This window comes from Erythrolamprus reginae, chromosome 7 (genome assembly GCF_031021105.1).
Source record: "Erythrolamprus reginae isolate rEryReg1 chromosome 7, rEryReg1.hap1, whole genome shotgun sequence".
Classification (NCBI taxonomy): domain Eukaryota; kingdom Metazoa; phylum Chordata; class Lepidosauria; order Squamata; family Dipsadidae; genus Erythrolamprus; species Erythrolamprus reginae.
Genome location: NC_091956.1, coordinates 87,019,756 through 87,034,168, shown reverse-complemented (window position 1 = coordinate 87,034,168; position 14,413 = coordinate 87,019,756). Strand labels below are relative to the sequence as shown.

Here is a 14,413-nt window from a genome sequence, read left to right as displayed (position 1 = left end):
TCAGGGGCCTGTTTTGGACTTTGTCCCGAGAACGTTGGTGCGGCCCATCCAAGAGCCATTGGCCGGGTGGAATCGGCAGCTCCAGAGCAAGTCGGGAGCGGCCACACCATGGAGGCGCTGGAGCCCCCAGACCCTTTCCATCAGTAGGTCCTTCCTGATATCCCCTGCAGGGCTTCCCGCTGCCTGAACGGGAGCCCTGGGGGCGGGGCTTATCTCCAGCGCATTGAATGGTGGGACGCCATTCGTGGTGGGTTGAATGTCGCTTTCTTGAATTTGCAGGTGGTTTCTGAAAGCACACGCAGCATCTGATGGGTTGCAAAACTGCATAACTGCACTTCCAGTCACAGATCAAGCGGGTAAGGAGCGGTCATTAAGTCTGGATTTTTAATTTCTGGGATATTCTAGGCCAAGAAATACGCTCCACCTTTAAGCTGGGTGGGTTTAATGACTTCTTATTTATGACGTGACCCTTTGTGAAACTTGCGACATTAAAATTAACACCACTGACATGTTATGGGCTTGATGTCTTCCATGCTGTCCAGCCACAGGATTATCTACCGCAGTCATCAGCCGCGAGAGTGCCGGGCCGGACGAGATCAGTGTCCAGGCAGGAGATAAGATTGAAATTGTTGGCTATTTCCTGAAATGCATGCCATGGTTTGTGGGAAGGCGCCTCGCTTCGGGCCAGGTGGGCTTTGTGCCGAGCAGCTGCGTGGAGCCCGAGGGCTTCCTGGCCATGGCCACAGAGTAAGTCCTCCTTCGAGTCAGTGAATGCTCGCCCAGTCGCACGTCATGTGGGGCAGGAAAGCTTCTTCGTCACCTGGGTTGGGTGCTAAGGAGTGTGATGAGGAGCCCCTCTGAGTTACCAAGGATGGCCATGCGCAAAGGAAACATGGAATCCTAGCAGAGATCCCGCAGATGGTTCAGTCATACAGAATCAGATACATTAAAGCGTACAAAATAGTATTTACTTTGGCTGATATCGTAGTCAAGTTAAATGGTCCAGTCATACACAGTCAAATCAGTCAATATCTCTCAATGCATTAGCAATACTACGAGCCTTACTTGTACAGCTTACAAATACATAAACTACCATCAAACACACAGTTCTTACTACAGCAGTCACAATGAATCAGCAATGCCAAACAGAGAAATAACAGAGCCCAGAGAGAGAGAGAATCACACTTCTGGCTCCCTCTTGTGGCTACCTGCAACACTAACTCTTAAAACTATAATGATTCAATACATGCAAGCACTCATTGTTAGCTTGTTTATATATTGCCAAACCCAGTTATGTACATAGCACTGACATTGATGATGAGGAAGCAGATCTCCAGTCCACCATCTGGGTCCCCTCCCCTGGGTCAAGGAGGATGGGGGATGGGAGCCCACCAAACAACCACCTTGTGATTGATCCACAGAATTTCCCTAAAAATAATGATGCTTTTATCTTCTCATCTCCCCCCCCCCACACACACGCACTTCTTTCCTTCTTCTCTTCCTCAATTTTTGGGTAAGGAGGACTTGTCCTGGAAAGCCATAAACGTCCTAAATTTGCCACATTTCCCCCTTTCTCAGACTGCCATGCATGGACTTCTTCAAGGAAGACGGTGGCTCCGCCATGGAAGAAGAATCGCTCTTGGATAACCTGGTCAGGCTCTTGGCATGCTCTTCCCAGGGGAGCGTTTGCAGCCTCTATCAAATTGGTGAGCAGCCCCAAGACTTTGCAGCTCTCTCCCTGCGCAGGGCATAGTAGGAACAGCCAGGCCCTTGGACAGGGTGATAAAGAGAAAAGTACCAAGGGGTCCCATGAGCTGCCAAGGGGACATATGATCTACACGAGGTCACTCGCCTCCAAAGTGAAGCAACGGAATGAGCAGGAAGTTAAAGATTCAATCGTTTGAATGCTTCAAATGAGAATGAATTTGGGGGGAATATGGATTTCTTCCATTTCAAAGGATGCAGTAGGCCATTTCTCAACGTTTCTGCGCTTAATAAAAACCGGGAGGAAGGCCTTCATTTACTGCCGCTGCAGTTACTTCCAGTATGCAGAGCTGTGTGTTACCCTGTTTATCCGAAAGGAAGCTGAGCCTCAATTTAGGGTGATGGGAGGGGGAGAGAGAGGAGAAAGCAAAACAAAGGCATTAAGCCTACATGATACTTGGCGTTGTAAGGCTCTGATCCACCAAACCAATAAATCTCTCTCTGTGTGTCCAGGCCCAAGTTTGGCATCCGCGGGTAAAAGTCACCAGGTTGCTGCAAAGTTCCCAGGATGGGAGTTTGAGTCTCTCTATGGTATTGGGCCTCCCAAAGTAGGCAGCCAATAAGCCAAACGTAGCCTGAACGATGCTCTCATCGCTTGTCTTGTCTTACAGATGCACAGAATGACGGGGGCCTGCAGGAACCTGGTGAGGAAGGTAAAAAAATATTAAAGACGGAGGGAACATTTTAGGGTTTTTTAAAGTGTAAAACAAGACAGCGGAGGAAACGTGGGGCTGACGTGATGCACGACAGAAGCTTGGCACCTTTTATATCTATGTCCAACTGGTCCATCCGGCCCTGCATTGCTGTGGCTCAGTGGGGTTGACTGGAAAAGAGAAGAGAAAGTCTACGTTTTATTCAGAATAAGAATTGGGAGGAACCTTGGAGGTCATCTAGTCCAGTCCCTGCTCAACTTTTTCAGAATAACAGAGTTTGAAGAGCAGGGGGACGTCTGGACATCTCTCTCTCCCTCCCTGTCCTCCCACTGCTTTAAGAGACTGGCCTGACCCTTCTGTCAAAAGATGAGAAGACCAGCCTACCTCGCAGGGTTCTTGGTTCCACCCAAGCGTGCAATACTGTGGCAAACCACATGGTTTGTAGCCAAACCTAATTTTTAGAGCAATTTTCAAAGCAATCAGTGAAGAACTTTCGGAGATTTTAGATCATGAACAAACATTTACATTTTTATTTATACAGATGAAGATATTTAACTGGTATGATTGTTTTTAGATATTGGATTTTTAGATTGCAATTTTAAATTTAATTAGATTTGCTATTGTACTGTATTGTTATTTATTTATTTATTAGATTTGTATGGCGTCCCTCTCCGTATATTATATGCTGTTAGCTGCCCCGAGTCCTTGGAGAAGGGTGGCATACAAATCAAATCAAAATAAATAAATAAACAAACAAACAAACAAACAAACAAATAAGTAAGTAAATAAATAAATAAATAAATAAATAAATAAAGGTGTTAGTTTACTGTATGTAACTTATGTTGGGTGTTGCTAACAATGTAAGTTTAAGACTGTACCTTTAAGAGAAATTTGCTGGTTGGCCACAAGAGGGAGCCAATGATGTTCCTCTTGGGAGAGTTTATACTAGAGAGATTTATATTTGCTGTGTGTATATTTTGCTGTGTGCAGTAATCTGGTTTGTAAACCATTATTAAGATTATATGTGTATGATATTGGACTGTGTGACCACTATTATTTGCCTATTTGTATATAATAATATTGTTCTATTTTGTACCAAGTCTGCTTCATTGACTGACTAACCCTCATTGCTACATTAACTCTACTTAAAGTTTGTGGAAGGTTTATTATATTACCTAGACATTCTAACAGCAGGTAGCGGCTGTAATGAAGCAGGTATCTTTTATATCTGGTCTAATGAAAAGAAGGGCATATACTGTATTCCAATATTTGAGGGTCTGCCTGTCGCAGAGGAGAGGAGGGGGTCGACCTCTTCTCCAAAGCACCGGAAGGCAGGACAAGGCACAAAGGATGGGAACCTGTCAAGGAGGGAGACGAGATTTCAAGCCCCCCTTTTTCTCTCTCTCTCTTTCAGAAACGGCCCCTCCGTCCTCCGTGGACGGAGAGGAGAGTCCAGCCCCGTGCAGAGCGGTGCACTCACTCATGGAGACGAAGGACTTTGTACCGGCGGAAGAGGAGACGGGGCAGCCGCCCTCTTGCCACAGGCAGGGCCCCCCACCTCTGTGTTTCTCCTCCGTGTGCCAGGAGGGTGTTTTGGGGCCAGACCCCCCTGAGGCGCTTCTGTCGCTCTTGAATCGGGAAGGCTACGAAGACGGCTTTGGGGCCCTGTACGACCCTCCGCTCTCCTTCCTCAAGGCCTCCGACTGCGGCGATGCCACGGAGGAGCAGCTGATGGATTACTTGGCTCGCGCTCGTACGGCGGCCAGACAAGCCGACCTGCGCTGGGCCACGACACGGCTGTGCTACCTGCTGGGACGGATGAGCCTGCGGAGGTCCAAGCTGTCCCAGGCTCGGGTGTATCTGGAAGAAGCCCTGGCAACCCTACGGGGGGACTTCCGTGACCCCCACTTGGTAGTCTCTCTGTACACCCACCTGACGGGCATCTACCTGAAGCAGAAGAACGTGGAGAAGAGCGCTCCCTTCCTTGGCAAAGCCGCCTCTTTGCTGATGGGCCTGGCCATTGACGCGGACGGGGCAGAGATGGCACTGGAGATCTTGAAACACGCCTTGCAGAGAGCCCTGCTCAGCCGGAGCCAAAACGCCGAGGCCAGGGCCTGCTTCCTGCTGGCGAAGCACTGCCTGAGGTTCAAGCAGGGGCAGGAGCCGGCCCCCTTCCTGGAGAGGCTGCAGCAGCTGCTGAACGTGGGCCAGGGGTTGCCCGGCGACGGGAGGGGGTCCGTGGACTGCTATTTGAAGCTCGGTCAACTCTACAGCCAGAAGTGCCTTCCCTGCCTGGTGCTCAGCTGCGCCAAAGTGGTGTCTGCCCGTGGCCCCCGTTCCCTGCCGGAGATGTTCAGGACCATCGATTTGGTGCTAAGGAATGCCTCCAAAGTCCAGAGCCCCACACCTGGTGGGCAAACGCACCCCTCCCTCCTGGCCTTTTACCTCAGAGAACTGCTTCACGCGCTGGAAGGGAGGAAGGGCAGGCAGAAGCTGCGCAGCGTCATTTACTACGAACTTGCTCAGCTGCACAGCCGTTACAAGCGGTACGAAGAAGCCATCGGCTACATGGAGGAGGTTCTAGAGCTCGACACGAGTGGGCGAGCGGTGGAAGACACCATTAACCACTTCATTTCCCTCAGCTGGCTCTACATCCTCCACCAGCGGAACGACACGGCCCTGAGCGTCTTAGACGCCGTCGCAGAGTCCCCCTGGAGCACCCGCCAGCAGCTGGGCATCATCCATAACATGGTGGCCATTAGCCTGAGGCGGAGCAACCGGCTTAGGGAAGCCGCGAAAAGCTACTTCAAAGCTCTGAGCGTTTCCAGGGAGACGGGCAGCGTGGCAAACGAGGCCGTGGCCTTGGCCAACCTGGGCATCCTGTGCCTCCACTCGTCCACGCAAGGGCTGGCCGAGCACTTCTTGGTCAGAGCCATCCAGCTCTTCTCCCGAGTCCCCAGCGGAGAGTGTGGGGGCAACTTCGTGGCCGTCCTCCTCCGGCTAGGGCACCACTACGCCCGGGGGGCTCAGAAGGAGAAGGGCCGGAGCTGCTACGAGTGGGCCTTCCTGGTGGCCTTGGAACGCGAGGATGTGGAAGGTCAGTTCACCTCTGGGGTTCACCATTGGGGTACGCGATGCCGTGCAGCTACCCAGGCAAAGAGTCCAGTTGAGCTCAGCTGGGGGTCTCATGGTCTGAGATCATCGCTCGGGTTTCTCTGCTCAGGCGCACACGTTTCGGAGCAAGTCTGCTTCCTCTACTACTTACTTTATTTATTTAATTTATTTGCTTGTCAAACCTGTGTAGGATAGTAGTAGTTGGTACGAACATAACATAGGTAAAAAGTAAGGAAAAAAGGGGAAACTAAGACGAGAACGGGAGGCACACTGGTGCACTCATGCACGCCCCTTACAGACCCCTTAGAAACGGGGAGAGGTCGACGGCAGAGAGTCTGAGGTTAAAGGTTTTGGGGATGGGGGAAGAAACCACAGAGTCAGGCAGAGCATTCCCGGCCTCGACTGCTCTGTGGCTGAAGTCGTATTTTCTGCAGTCGAGTTTGGAGCAGTTTACATTGAGTTTGAATCTATTACTTGAAGGTGAATTAGTCATTAACAGGAAGGACATTTTGGTGGATGATTTTATGAACTACATTGAGATCAGATCGGAGGCGACGTCGTTGCAAATTGTCTAATCCCGGTATTGCAACTCTGGTGGAATGAGGTATTTTGTTGCGAGTGGAGGGGGGGGGGAACTCTTTTTGTGAAATATTTCTGGATATTTCTCTCTCTGCTATGATCTGGAAGCATCCAGGGACAGAAGACGCGGGAGGAGACGGTGGAACCTTCTGCCTCCTCCTCCTCCCTCCGTCCTCCTCATTCCTATTCAATACCCAAATTCTTTGCAAACTTCTAAAACTTTGCAAATTCTTCGGATTGTGGTTTGAGTAGGGCTCTGTAGTAAGACTGGGTTTTCCTTCTTACGTTCAAAATTAAAATTGGCTTTTAAGAAACGGCGACCTTTCACGAGCTGCCTAGAACAGACCTGAAATACCTACAAGCCCAAATGATGCTCCACTAAAGAGGGCTTGTGGATTGTGGATTGTTGCTGGTGGTTCAGGCACTTCGCTGCGTGGACGGTGATGGCCACAGAAAATGAGAAAAAGTTTGCTTAGTCTGTTGCTTTTTAGATTAATGCTAGTTATTATTATTATTATTATTATTATTATTATTATTATTATTAATTAGATTTGTATGCTGCTCCTCTCCGTAGACTCGGGATGGCTCACAACAATAATAACACAATATATAACAAATCTAATAATTAAAAGCCATTATTGAAACTATACGTTATACAAAGTTCTTTTTTTAAAGGTTTTTTTCATTATAGACAGACTGAATAATTAGTGATGATTTGTAGTATGATTTAGGGTGTCTTATGAGTCTGTTAGTCACCGGTGATATGTGTGTTATTATGAATGTAGGATTTCAAGGAGGAGGGGAAAAATTATCCCAAAGAAAGAGAGAACGTGAGGGCCACGCGGGACCACGGGCTTCCCTTCAGGCTGGGGAGAAGCTGTGGGGGCCGAGCAGGGCCTCCTGCTGTCGAAAGGCTCTCTGGCGTCCCTGGGCCCACTGCCTCGCAGGTCCCAGCGACCCTCCCTTGGGTCCCATCGGCCAAACAATGTTGGCTGGCGGGGCCACAGGGAAGAGCCTCCTCTGTGGCGGCCCTGGCCCTCTGCAACCAGCTCCCCCAGAGATTCGTACTGCCCTCACTCTCCTCCCCTCTTTCGAAAAGCGCTTAAAGCACATCTATGCTGGCAGGCCTGGGGGCGTTGAGCGATGAGTCCCCGCTCCAGCCATTAGTACGTATGAGCGACGACTGTGTGTGGTTTTATTGAGTTTAAACTTTTTTTACTTGTTCTTAGTTATGAATCCTAGTTATGTATTGGGGTATTTTAAATTTTTATGTTTTTTAAAAACTGTTGTAAGCCGCCCTGAGTCCGCAAGGAGAAAGGCGGCCCATGAGTTCAATACAACACAATGCAAAACCACCTGCTCCTCCGTCGCAGGGCAGCTGCAAGCGGTCAAGCACCTGTGCCACTTCCACAGCGCGGTGGCCCCGGATCTGGCCCAGTGCGTCCTCTACAACGAGTACCTGCTGACCCTGGTGCGGAAGACGTCCGACAAGGTCATGGAAGGGCAGGTGCTGGAGACCATCAGCCGCCTCTACCTCTCCCTGGGGACAGAAAGGTAGGGACCGCCACCACCGGGCCGGAGTGTCCAACGAAGAGGACCTTGTCCCTCGGCCGCTTGTTTCATTTTGTTTCATTCTGTGCTGTTTTGTGTTATTTACTTGTCAAGCACGTATTGGTAGCATACAAAGATATAACAATGCTTATACACATTTATTTATTTATTTATTTATTTATTATTTGGATTTGTATGCCGCCCCTCTCCGAAGACTCGGGGCGGCTCACAACAAGTGTAAAACATGTAACACATGACACGAGTACTAGTAAGAGAGAAACATGAGGACAGGGGACGGAAGGCACGTTGGTCCACTTAATCCCACCCCCCCTTACTGACCTCTTAGGAATCAGGTGAGGTCAGCAGCATAGTTCCCTCTAAGCTGAGCAGTGAGCAATCGCTCACTTAAAAATCATCATCAACTCAGAGTTTTCCAAACCTGCCCAGAAGCCGAGAGGGAAAGAGTGAGAGGGAAGGAGAGAGAGAGGAAGAGAGAGAAACAGATAGAAAAAAGAGAGGAAGGAAAAGAGAAAGAAAAAGAATGGGAGTAAAGAAGAGAGAAAGAAAATCAAAATCTAGTTTGAAACTAGCTCAACTATTTAAGTGGCATTTTGATATTGATAGAGTTGCCCTATTATGAGCTCACTGTTATAGACACACAGGACAGTATTTTCTTTTGAAATTCTCTCAGGCAAAACAGGGTGGTTGTTTATTTGTTTGTTTGTTTGTTTGTTTATTTGTTTGTTTATTTGCTTATTTATTTATTTATTTTTCTGTGCTGCCCAGTCCCGAAGGGACTGCCGCTCAGACACTATACTTTTCCGCCCATCCCCCAAAAAATTTAGAGGGAACACTGGTCAGCAGTGGATAGTCTAGGGCAGTGGTTCCCAACCTTTTTTTGGCCATCCCCCACCCAAGCATCTCTAAAATCCTGATGCCCCCCATGACATAGAATTCTAACTATTCAAAAAGTGAACTACTACACATGCAGAGAAAGCCTAAAACACCATTAACTTAGTTTAAACAAGGTTCCAATTGCCCCCATTGAAATCTAATTGCCCCCCGGAAGTGAGTTCCAGGCATTTCACCACTCGGTTGCTGAAGTCAAGTTTGGAGCAGTTCACTTTGAGTTTGTATCTGTTGTGTGCTGGTGTGTTGTTGTGGTTGAAGCTGAAGTAGTTCTGGACGGGAAGGACGTTGAAGCAGATATTTTTATGGGCCATCACTTGGTTAGTGAGCTGGACACAAAAGTGCCCTTCCGCAGGCAGCAGGGGCTGTTTTCCCCTGGACAAAAGGTTCCTTCATCCCAAGCACAGGCCCTCTGCTGATGTCCGGCATCAAAGTTTCCATCCTGGTGAGCCAGTTTAGCCTCTTTGCCCTGGCCTGAGCTCTGCTGGACAAGCAGCCTCCTTCATCCCCCCCCCCGGTTGCTGCAGGGGGCTTTCATTCTCCCTAAGGAAGAGGGGGGGGGGTCGCAGGCATTTTGGTCTTTCTTTTTTAATTGAAGTTTTACAAACAATGCAGACACATAAAAGACCCTAACAAAGCACACAGTTGTTTTTACATTTTACATGTCTGCTACATGGGGGTGGGGAGGGGGGGATATCTATGCATATGTATCTACCAAATTATTAGTCAATTCCATTGATAGATATTGTCATTTACAATTGCTATTTATATCTATTGGCTTGTTTGTTTATTTTTTGGGTTCTAGCCACTTCTTATGGGAAAAAATTCCCTTCCTTGCCTATTCTGTAGTTGACGGGTCAGTCTTGTCATTTCAGCACAGGTTGAATGGGAGGATCCAGAGGGGATCACAATAGTCCGTCGGCTGGTCCTGAGAGGTTTTGGGAATAATGGGAGGCCCGATTGTGTTTCTCCTCCTCCTCCTGCAGGGCGTGCCGGTCTGCTCTGGACTACCTGAAACGAAGCCTGGGGATATTCATTGACCTTCAAGCCAAAGCCAAGGAAGCCCAGGCCTGGCTCCAGGCCGGAAGGATCTACTATGCCCTGCGGGAGGACGAACTGGTGGACGTGTATATCCAGGTGAGAGGAACCAAACTGACCTTTTCCTCAATTGTTTTAACTCAAAAAAGAGAGGAAAGATGCTGATTGGTTGTTTTGGAATCGACCTGCCTAACAGGTAGGACTCAGGTGGGTCTTCGATGCCCCCTGGAATTTACCAAGTTCCCATTTCTCAGGAAGAGCAAATGTGCTTACAACTAATTATTTCCACGTTATCTCGACATTATAAATACTTTTACGATGAGTAGAAATTTGCATTGGCCACCCTCAGTCTCGAAAGACCCTGGTGTCACACTCTGGATTGCCCAGAACACACATAATACACAATGACGAAGACACATTGGTAGAAAACAGTAGTTTTACTCTTCAGTGCAAAATATCTTTTGTTTCAGTCTTCTATATACAGGAACTTTACACCAGCTATATTCAGCTTACTTACAGGTGGATATTCAACCCGATCCAGGCTACAAGTAGATACTAAACCAATCCAGGTTTCTTCGTATCACTGCTACTACTCTACTCAATATCTAACTCACGCCCAAACTGCTTCCGCCAGCCAACTAACAACTACCGCCATCAACAGCAGGCAACCACAGGATCAGGGTGGAGTTGCTTTGCATCTTATAATGCTCTGGACCAATCAGGTTGCAGTTCACACCCAATGACTCAGCATTACCTTTTACCTTACAAGGCAATACAATGAAATATCACCCAGGGTGGCTAATCCTGACATCTGTCAGCCACATTTTTGAGGCCCTCTAGTATTTACTAAGTTGACATTTCGCAGGAAGAGCAAATGTGCTTACAACTAATTATTTCCACCTACCTCAACATTATGAATACTTTTATGATGGATAGAAGCACTACACTTCCTAGCTATAGAGGGGCGGCATACAAAGCCAATAAATAATAATAATAATAATAATAATAATAATAATAATAATAATAATTTGTGATCGATGCTCTTCCTCTGATCAGAAGCGTCTATTGATCCTTTAAGTTCTGATCCCTTTCGATTGAAAAATTGCACGGAAGGATGTTTTTCTCTAGACGGCCAGTGAGAGGGGGAGGGGGAATCTCACGGTAGAAGACCAGGCCCCACCGACCCCTGCCGCATCTCACCCCCCGCATGGATTCTTCCGGCTGCTCTTGCCCGCCTAGGCCATCTTCTCTCTGGTGCCCTTGGCATCTTCAAGACGCCACCAAGCCTCGGCGGAAAGGAGGGAAAGTTCTGAGGCTGTGAGGTTCAAGAAGATCTCCTACATTTTCAGCAGAGCAGGAATGACCCAGTTCTTATTCAAATGTAAAATGTGACCTCAGAAGAGGCGGCTAGCGGCAGCTCTATTTCCGTAAGGTCTATTTATGGAACAGTGGCAAAAGAAGGAAGTGGATTACAAGCAGCCTTACTCAGTTGTGTAGCGCTTCTGTTTGAACGGTTCCTTTTTGTGTTGCTCTGCCTGGTAGAACCTGTTCTGCTTGGGCCTGCTACCGGTCAGAAATAAAGAAACACATGCTGGTCAAAAGCTGACCATAGGCAAAATCTATTGGTAAAGCAAATCATACAACCCACTGGTTAATTTCTAAGGAATTTCATGCTGGTCACTTTGTCTCTAATGAGCTGGAGATAAGAACTTCTGGGCTGTGAGCCAGGGGGCTATAAATCTTAGACTTTGAAGGGTCTCTGACAGCTTGAATAGACTCACGGCTCAATGAAACTGTGCAAAGCAGATCATCGACACGAAGGAAAAGGACTGGAACTCAGAAAGTCCTCTCCACTCCGATTCTTCAGCAGCCATGATGAGGAACATTGCCTGCCACTTGCCCTTAGAAAGTCCCTTATATACTGGCAAGGCGTGGCCAAGGGTCCCATAGATCTATTAACGCCAAGAACCCCTTCTTTTCAGATATTCCTGCCTAGACTACATTCTCCTGAGTCCCTTGCATCCAACATGGGGGCCTCCTCCTCTGATTCCCCATCCTCCTCTGACTTACTAAGTCCCTTAACTGGGGGTGCTACAGTCTCTGGTGGTTCCTCAGTCTCCAATTCCCCTTCACTCTCAGATGGCAAGAACACTGGCCTGAGATGCCAGTACGTCTCCTGGTCCTTGAAATCCGTGACCAACTGAGCAGAACACGGATCACTCACAACAGAACCTTCCTTTCCTCCTAGGTTGCTCACAACACTGCTCTGAGTTCTCAGGACCCCAATTTGGAGATGGAGATGCTCGAGGCCTCGGGAGACATATTCTTCAATGGAGACTGGGAGAAGGAGAGAGCAGCGCCCTTCTACAGGGTGGGAATCCTCCCCCCCGGGTCGTCCTTGAGACGTTGGGCAGGAAAGGCTGGGGGGTGGGGGAGGGGGCCCTTGTGAAGTTGTGTCTTGTCCTTGTTTTAGGACAAGGCTCTGCCGCTTGCCGTCAAGGCCAAAAACGGCAGCGCTGAACTTCGCCTCTTCAACAAGTTGGTGGGGCTGTTCTTGACCTTGCAGAAGTATGAAGAATGTCTCGGATACGCCCAGACGTCGTTAGCGCTCAGCGTCCACTTAGGTAAACCCGCCCAGTGCATTTCCCAAAAATCTCTCGGTCATCCAGGCAAAGATGTGTCTGAAGGGTGAACCGTGGCAACTGGGCCATAAATTTATTTTAGATTTATTTTTTATGGCTCATCCAAGCAGCTTTGTCAGCCGGAGCAAGTCGGGAGGCAGAGAGTCGTTGGAATGTACCAACTCTAACTGAATTTAAATTCTATTCTGTTCCATTCTAATTCTGTTTCGTTCTCGCAGTGTTTCTCCACCTTTCTAGTTCTGTGATCCCTTAATACATGTTCCTCATGTTGTGGTGACCCCCAACCATAAGTCTAGCACCAATTCTCTCAACGGAACTTTAAGCTGATTGGTAGGAAGGTCAGAGGGACGTCCCCATTGTAAACGCCTAATGGGTCGGATTGTAAAAATATGTTTCAAGGTGCCAGAATAGAAGCTTTAGTTCCTATCACCAGGCGACATTTGTCTCCCCCCCCCAGGGTCTTCTCAGGTGACCCCCCAGGTTGAGAACTACTTCTCTAAGGGGCGGGGCTTCCTCCCCAAAATGCATGGGGATCTGCCAGTTAAGCCATACAGACAAAGGTGTCTGACGGTTGAATCCAACGACTTCCAAGGATGAATTTTATCGCAGCCGTCCAAGCAGAATTCTCAGTGGATGTAGGAGCCATTAAAGGGGTTCTCCTGGGGGCATATTTTGGGTCGGCTCTTCACTACCAAACCTGGTGAATCGGGACCATCCCTGCTCTGCTGCCTGCCGCCCCTTCCTCTCTTTCACGCCCGTTCCTCCCCCCCCCTTTGCTTCTTGGCTAGGAGACCAGCTAAGCGAGCGAGTGGCCTACCATCGCCTGGCGGTCATCCACCATCGCTTGGGGCAGTGTGAACTGGCCGAGCACTTCTTCCTCAAGGCCGTCTCCCTCTGCCCCTCCCCGCTGGAGTTCGATGAGGAAGCCCTCTATTACGTCAAGGTGTACCTTCTCCTGGGAGACATCACCTTCTACGACCTGAAGGTAAGGCAGGAGCGATGACCACCTGAAGGCGGGAAATCTCTTTTGCTCCCCCGGGTTGTGGAATCTTTACTTAGGAAGGGAGACAAGAGGGGTGGTTTCTGTTCTGTCCCAGCGACGAGCCCCCCAAGAAATAGGTCCACACACTCACACACACACACGGCTTTCACAAAATGTAAGCATGCAATTCCAATTGTATTTAATGTCAGAAAAGTTTAACTCTGTGAAATGTATCAGCGAAACAAGAAATAAGTCCGTTCGTATCAGCTATTCCTTAAAGTCTCAAATGTAAAGCCAAAACTCCCAAATAGTGACTGTGTGTGTGTGTGTAGGGGGGAAGGATGTGTCTTTTTGTCCCAAGCAAAATATTGCAATGTTGAGGTTGTGGGGTAGGTTGTTGCTGTGTTACTTGCTTAACCTTGGCAAGGACGCCCCTAAAGAATCAGAAAGTCTTTTCTGCCAAGACAGCGGCGTCTTCTACTTGCTTTTGGGTTTTAGAGTTGGGTGAGCTGCACTGTGATTGGTTGCTGTGTGTGGAAGGGGCGTTTCCCTTTTCTCCCGCCTTTTTTCTTCCGAGTGCCCCGTGTGCTCGGGGATTTACCTCATGATGCTCCTCTCAGCCCGACTACCTTGCACTCCCCCCCCATCAGTGCTTCTCAATTATTTCCTGTTACATGCCCCCCACCCCCACCAGGAAGAAGTAAACATTGAACACCCCCCGACTTCTCCACCGGGATGATTCAGCACTGAAAAAAACTCAAGCGGCTGGTCAGTGTGATTCGGGTGTCATGTGTTTAAGTGACGCCTTCATTTATTTGGCCCCAGGCTGTCTGCTGCCAACATTTTCAGACAGTTAAACATCCTGGTTTTTCTTCGTCTCCCACCGTAGTCCCAGTGAAAACAAGCGCTAGATACGCTCCGTCATATTTCCTCATCTTAGCTTTCGGGAGACTTCCGTTTGTCTCACGATCTCCGTCTCTCTCCTCCTTTCTTTTAATCTCTGTTCAATATTTCTCCACGGTGTTTCTGAAGGGGTTGTAATCTGCACTTCCTATCTCCTACTCTGTGCTGTGTTATTGTTTGGTGTAAAAAGAACCCCTACTTCCTGTGGCAAAAAGACCCCATGTTCCCTGGGGTCACGCCCCCCCCCAGCATCACTCTACACCTTCCCCCCAGAGGGC

The 14,413-nt window shown here is 48.6% G+C and overlaps 1 protein-coding gene across 3 annotated transcripts in view; it reads left to right on the top strand.

Annotated features, from left to right (window-relative positions):
* Positions 1-14,413, top strand: part of SH3TC1 (SH3 domain and tetratricopeptide repeats 1) — a 28,015-nt gene that overhangs the window by 11,876 nt on the left and 1,726 nt on the right. For 2 of the 3 annotated variants that reach the window (XM_070758102.1, XM_070758103.1), the window contains exons 6-16: positions 5-143; positions 280-356; positions 543-747; positions 1,579-1,706; positions 2,376-2,417; positions 3,832-5,514; positions 7,484-7,664; positions 9,557-9,707; positions 11,857-11,979; positions 12,082-12,232; positions 13,039-13,235. In XM_070758102.1, the coding sequence (XP_070614203.1) occupies positions 5-143; positions 280-356; positions 543-747; positions 1,579-1,706; positions 2,376-2,417; positions 3,832-5,514; positions 7,484-7,664; positions 9,557-9,707; positions 11,857-11,979; positions 12,082-12,232; positions 13,039-13,235 (3,077 nt within the window). The remainder of the gene's footprint in view (positions 1-4; positions 144-279; positions 357-542; positions 748-1,578; positions 1,707-2,375; positions 2,418-3,831; positions 5,515-7,483; positions 7,665-9,556; positions 9,708-11,856; positions 11,980-12,081; positions 12,233-13,038; positions 13,236-14,413) is intronic. The other variant, XM_070758104.1, reaches the window with a different exon arrangement.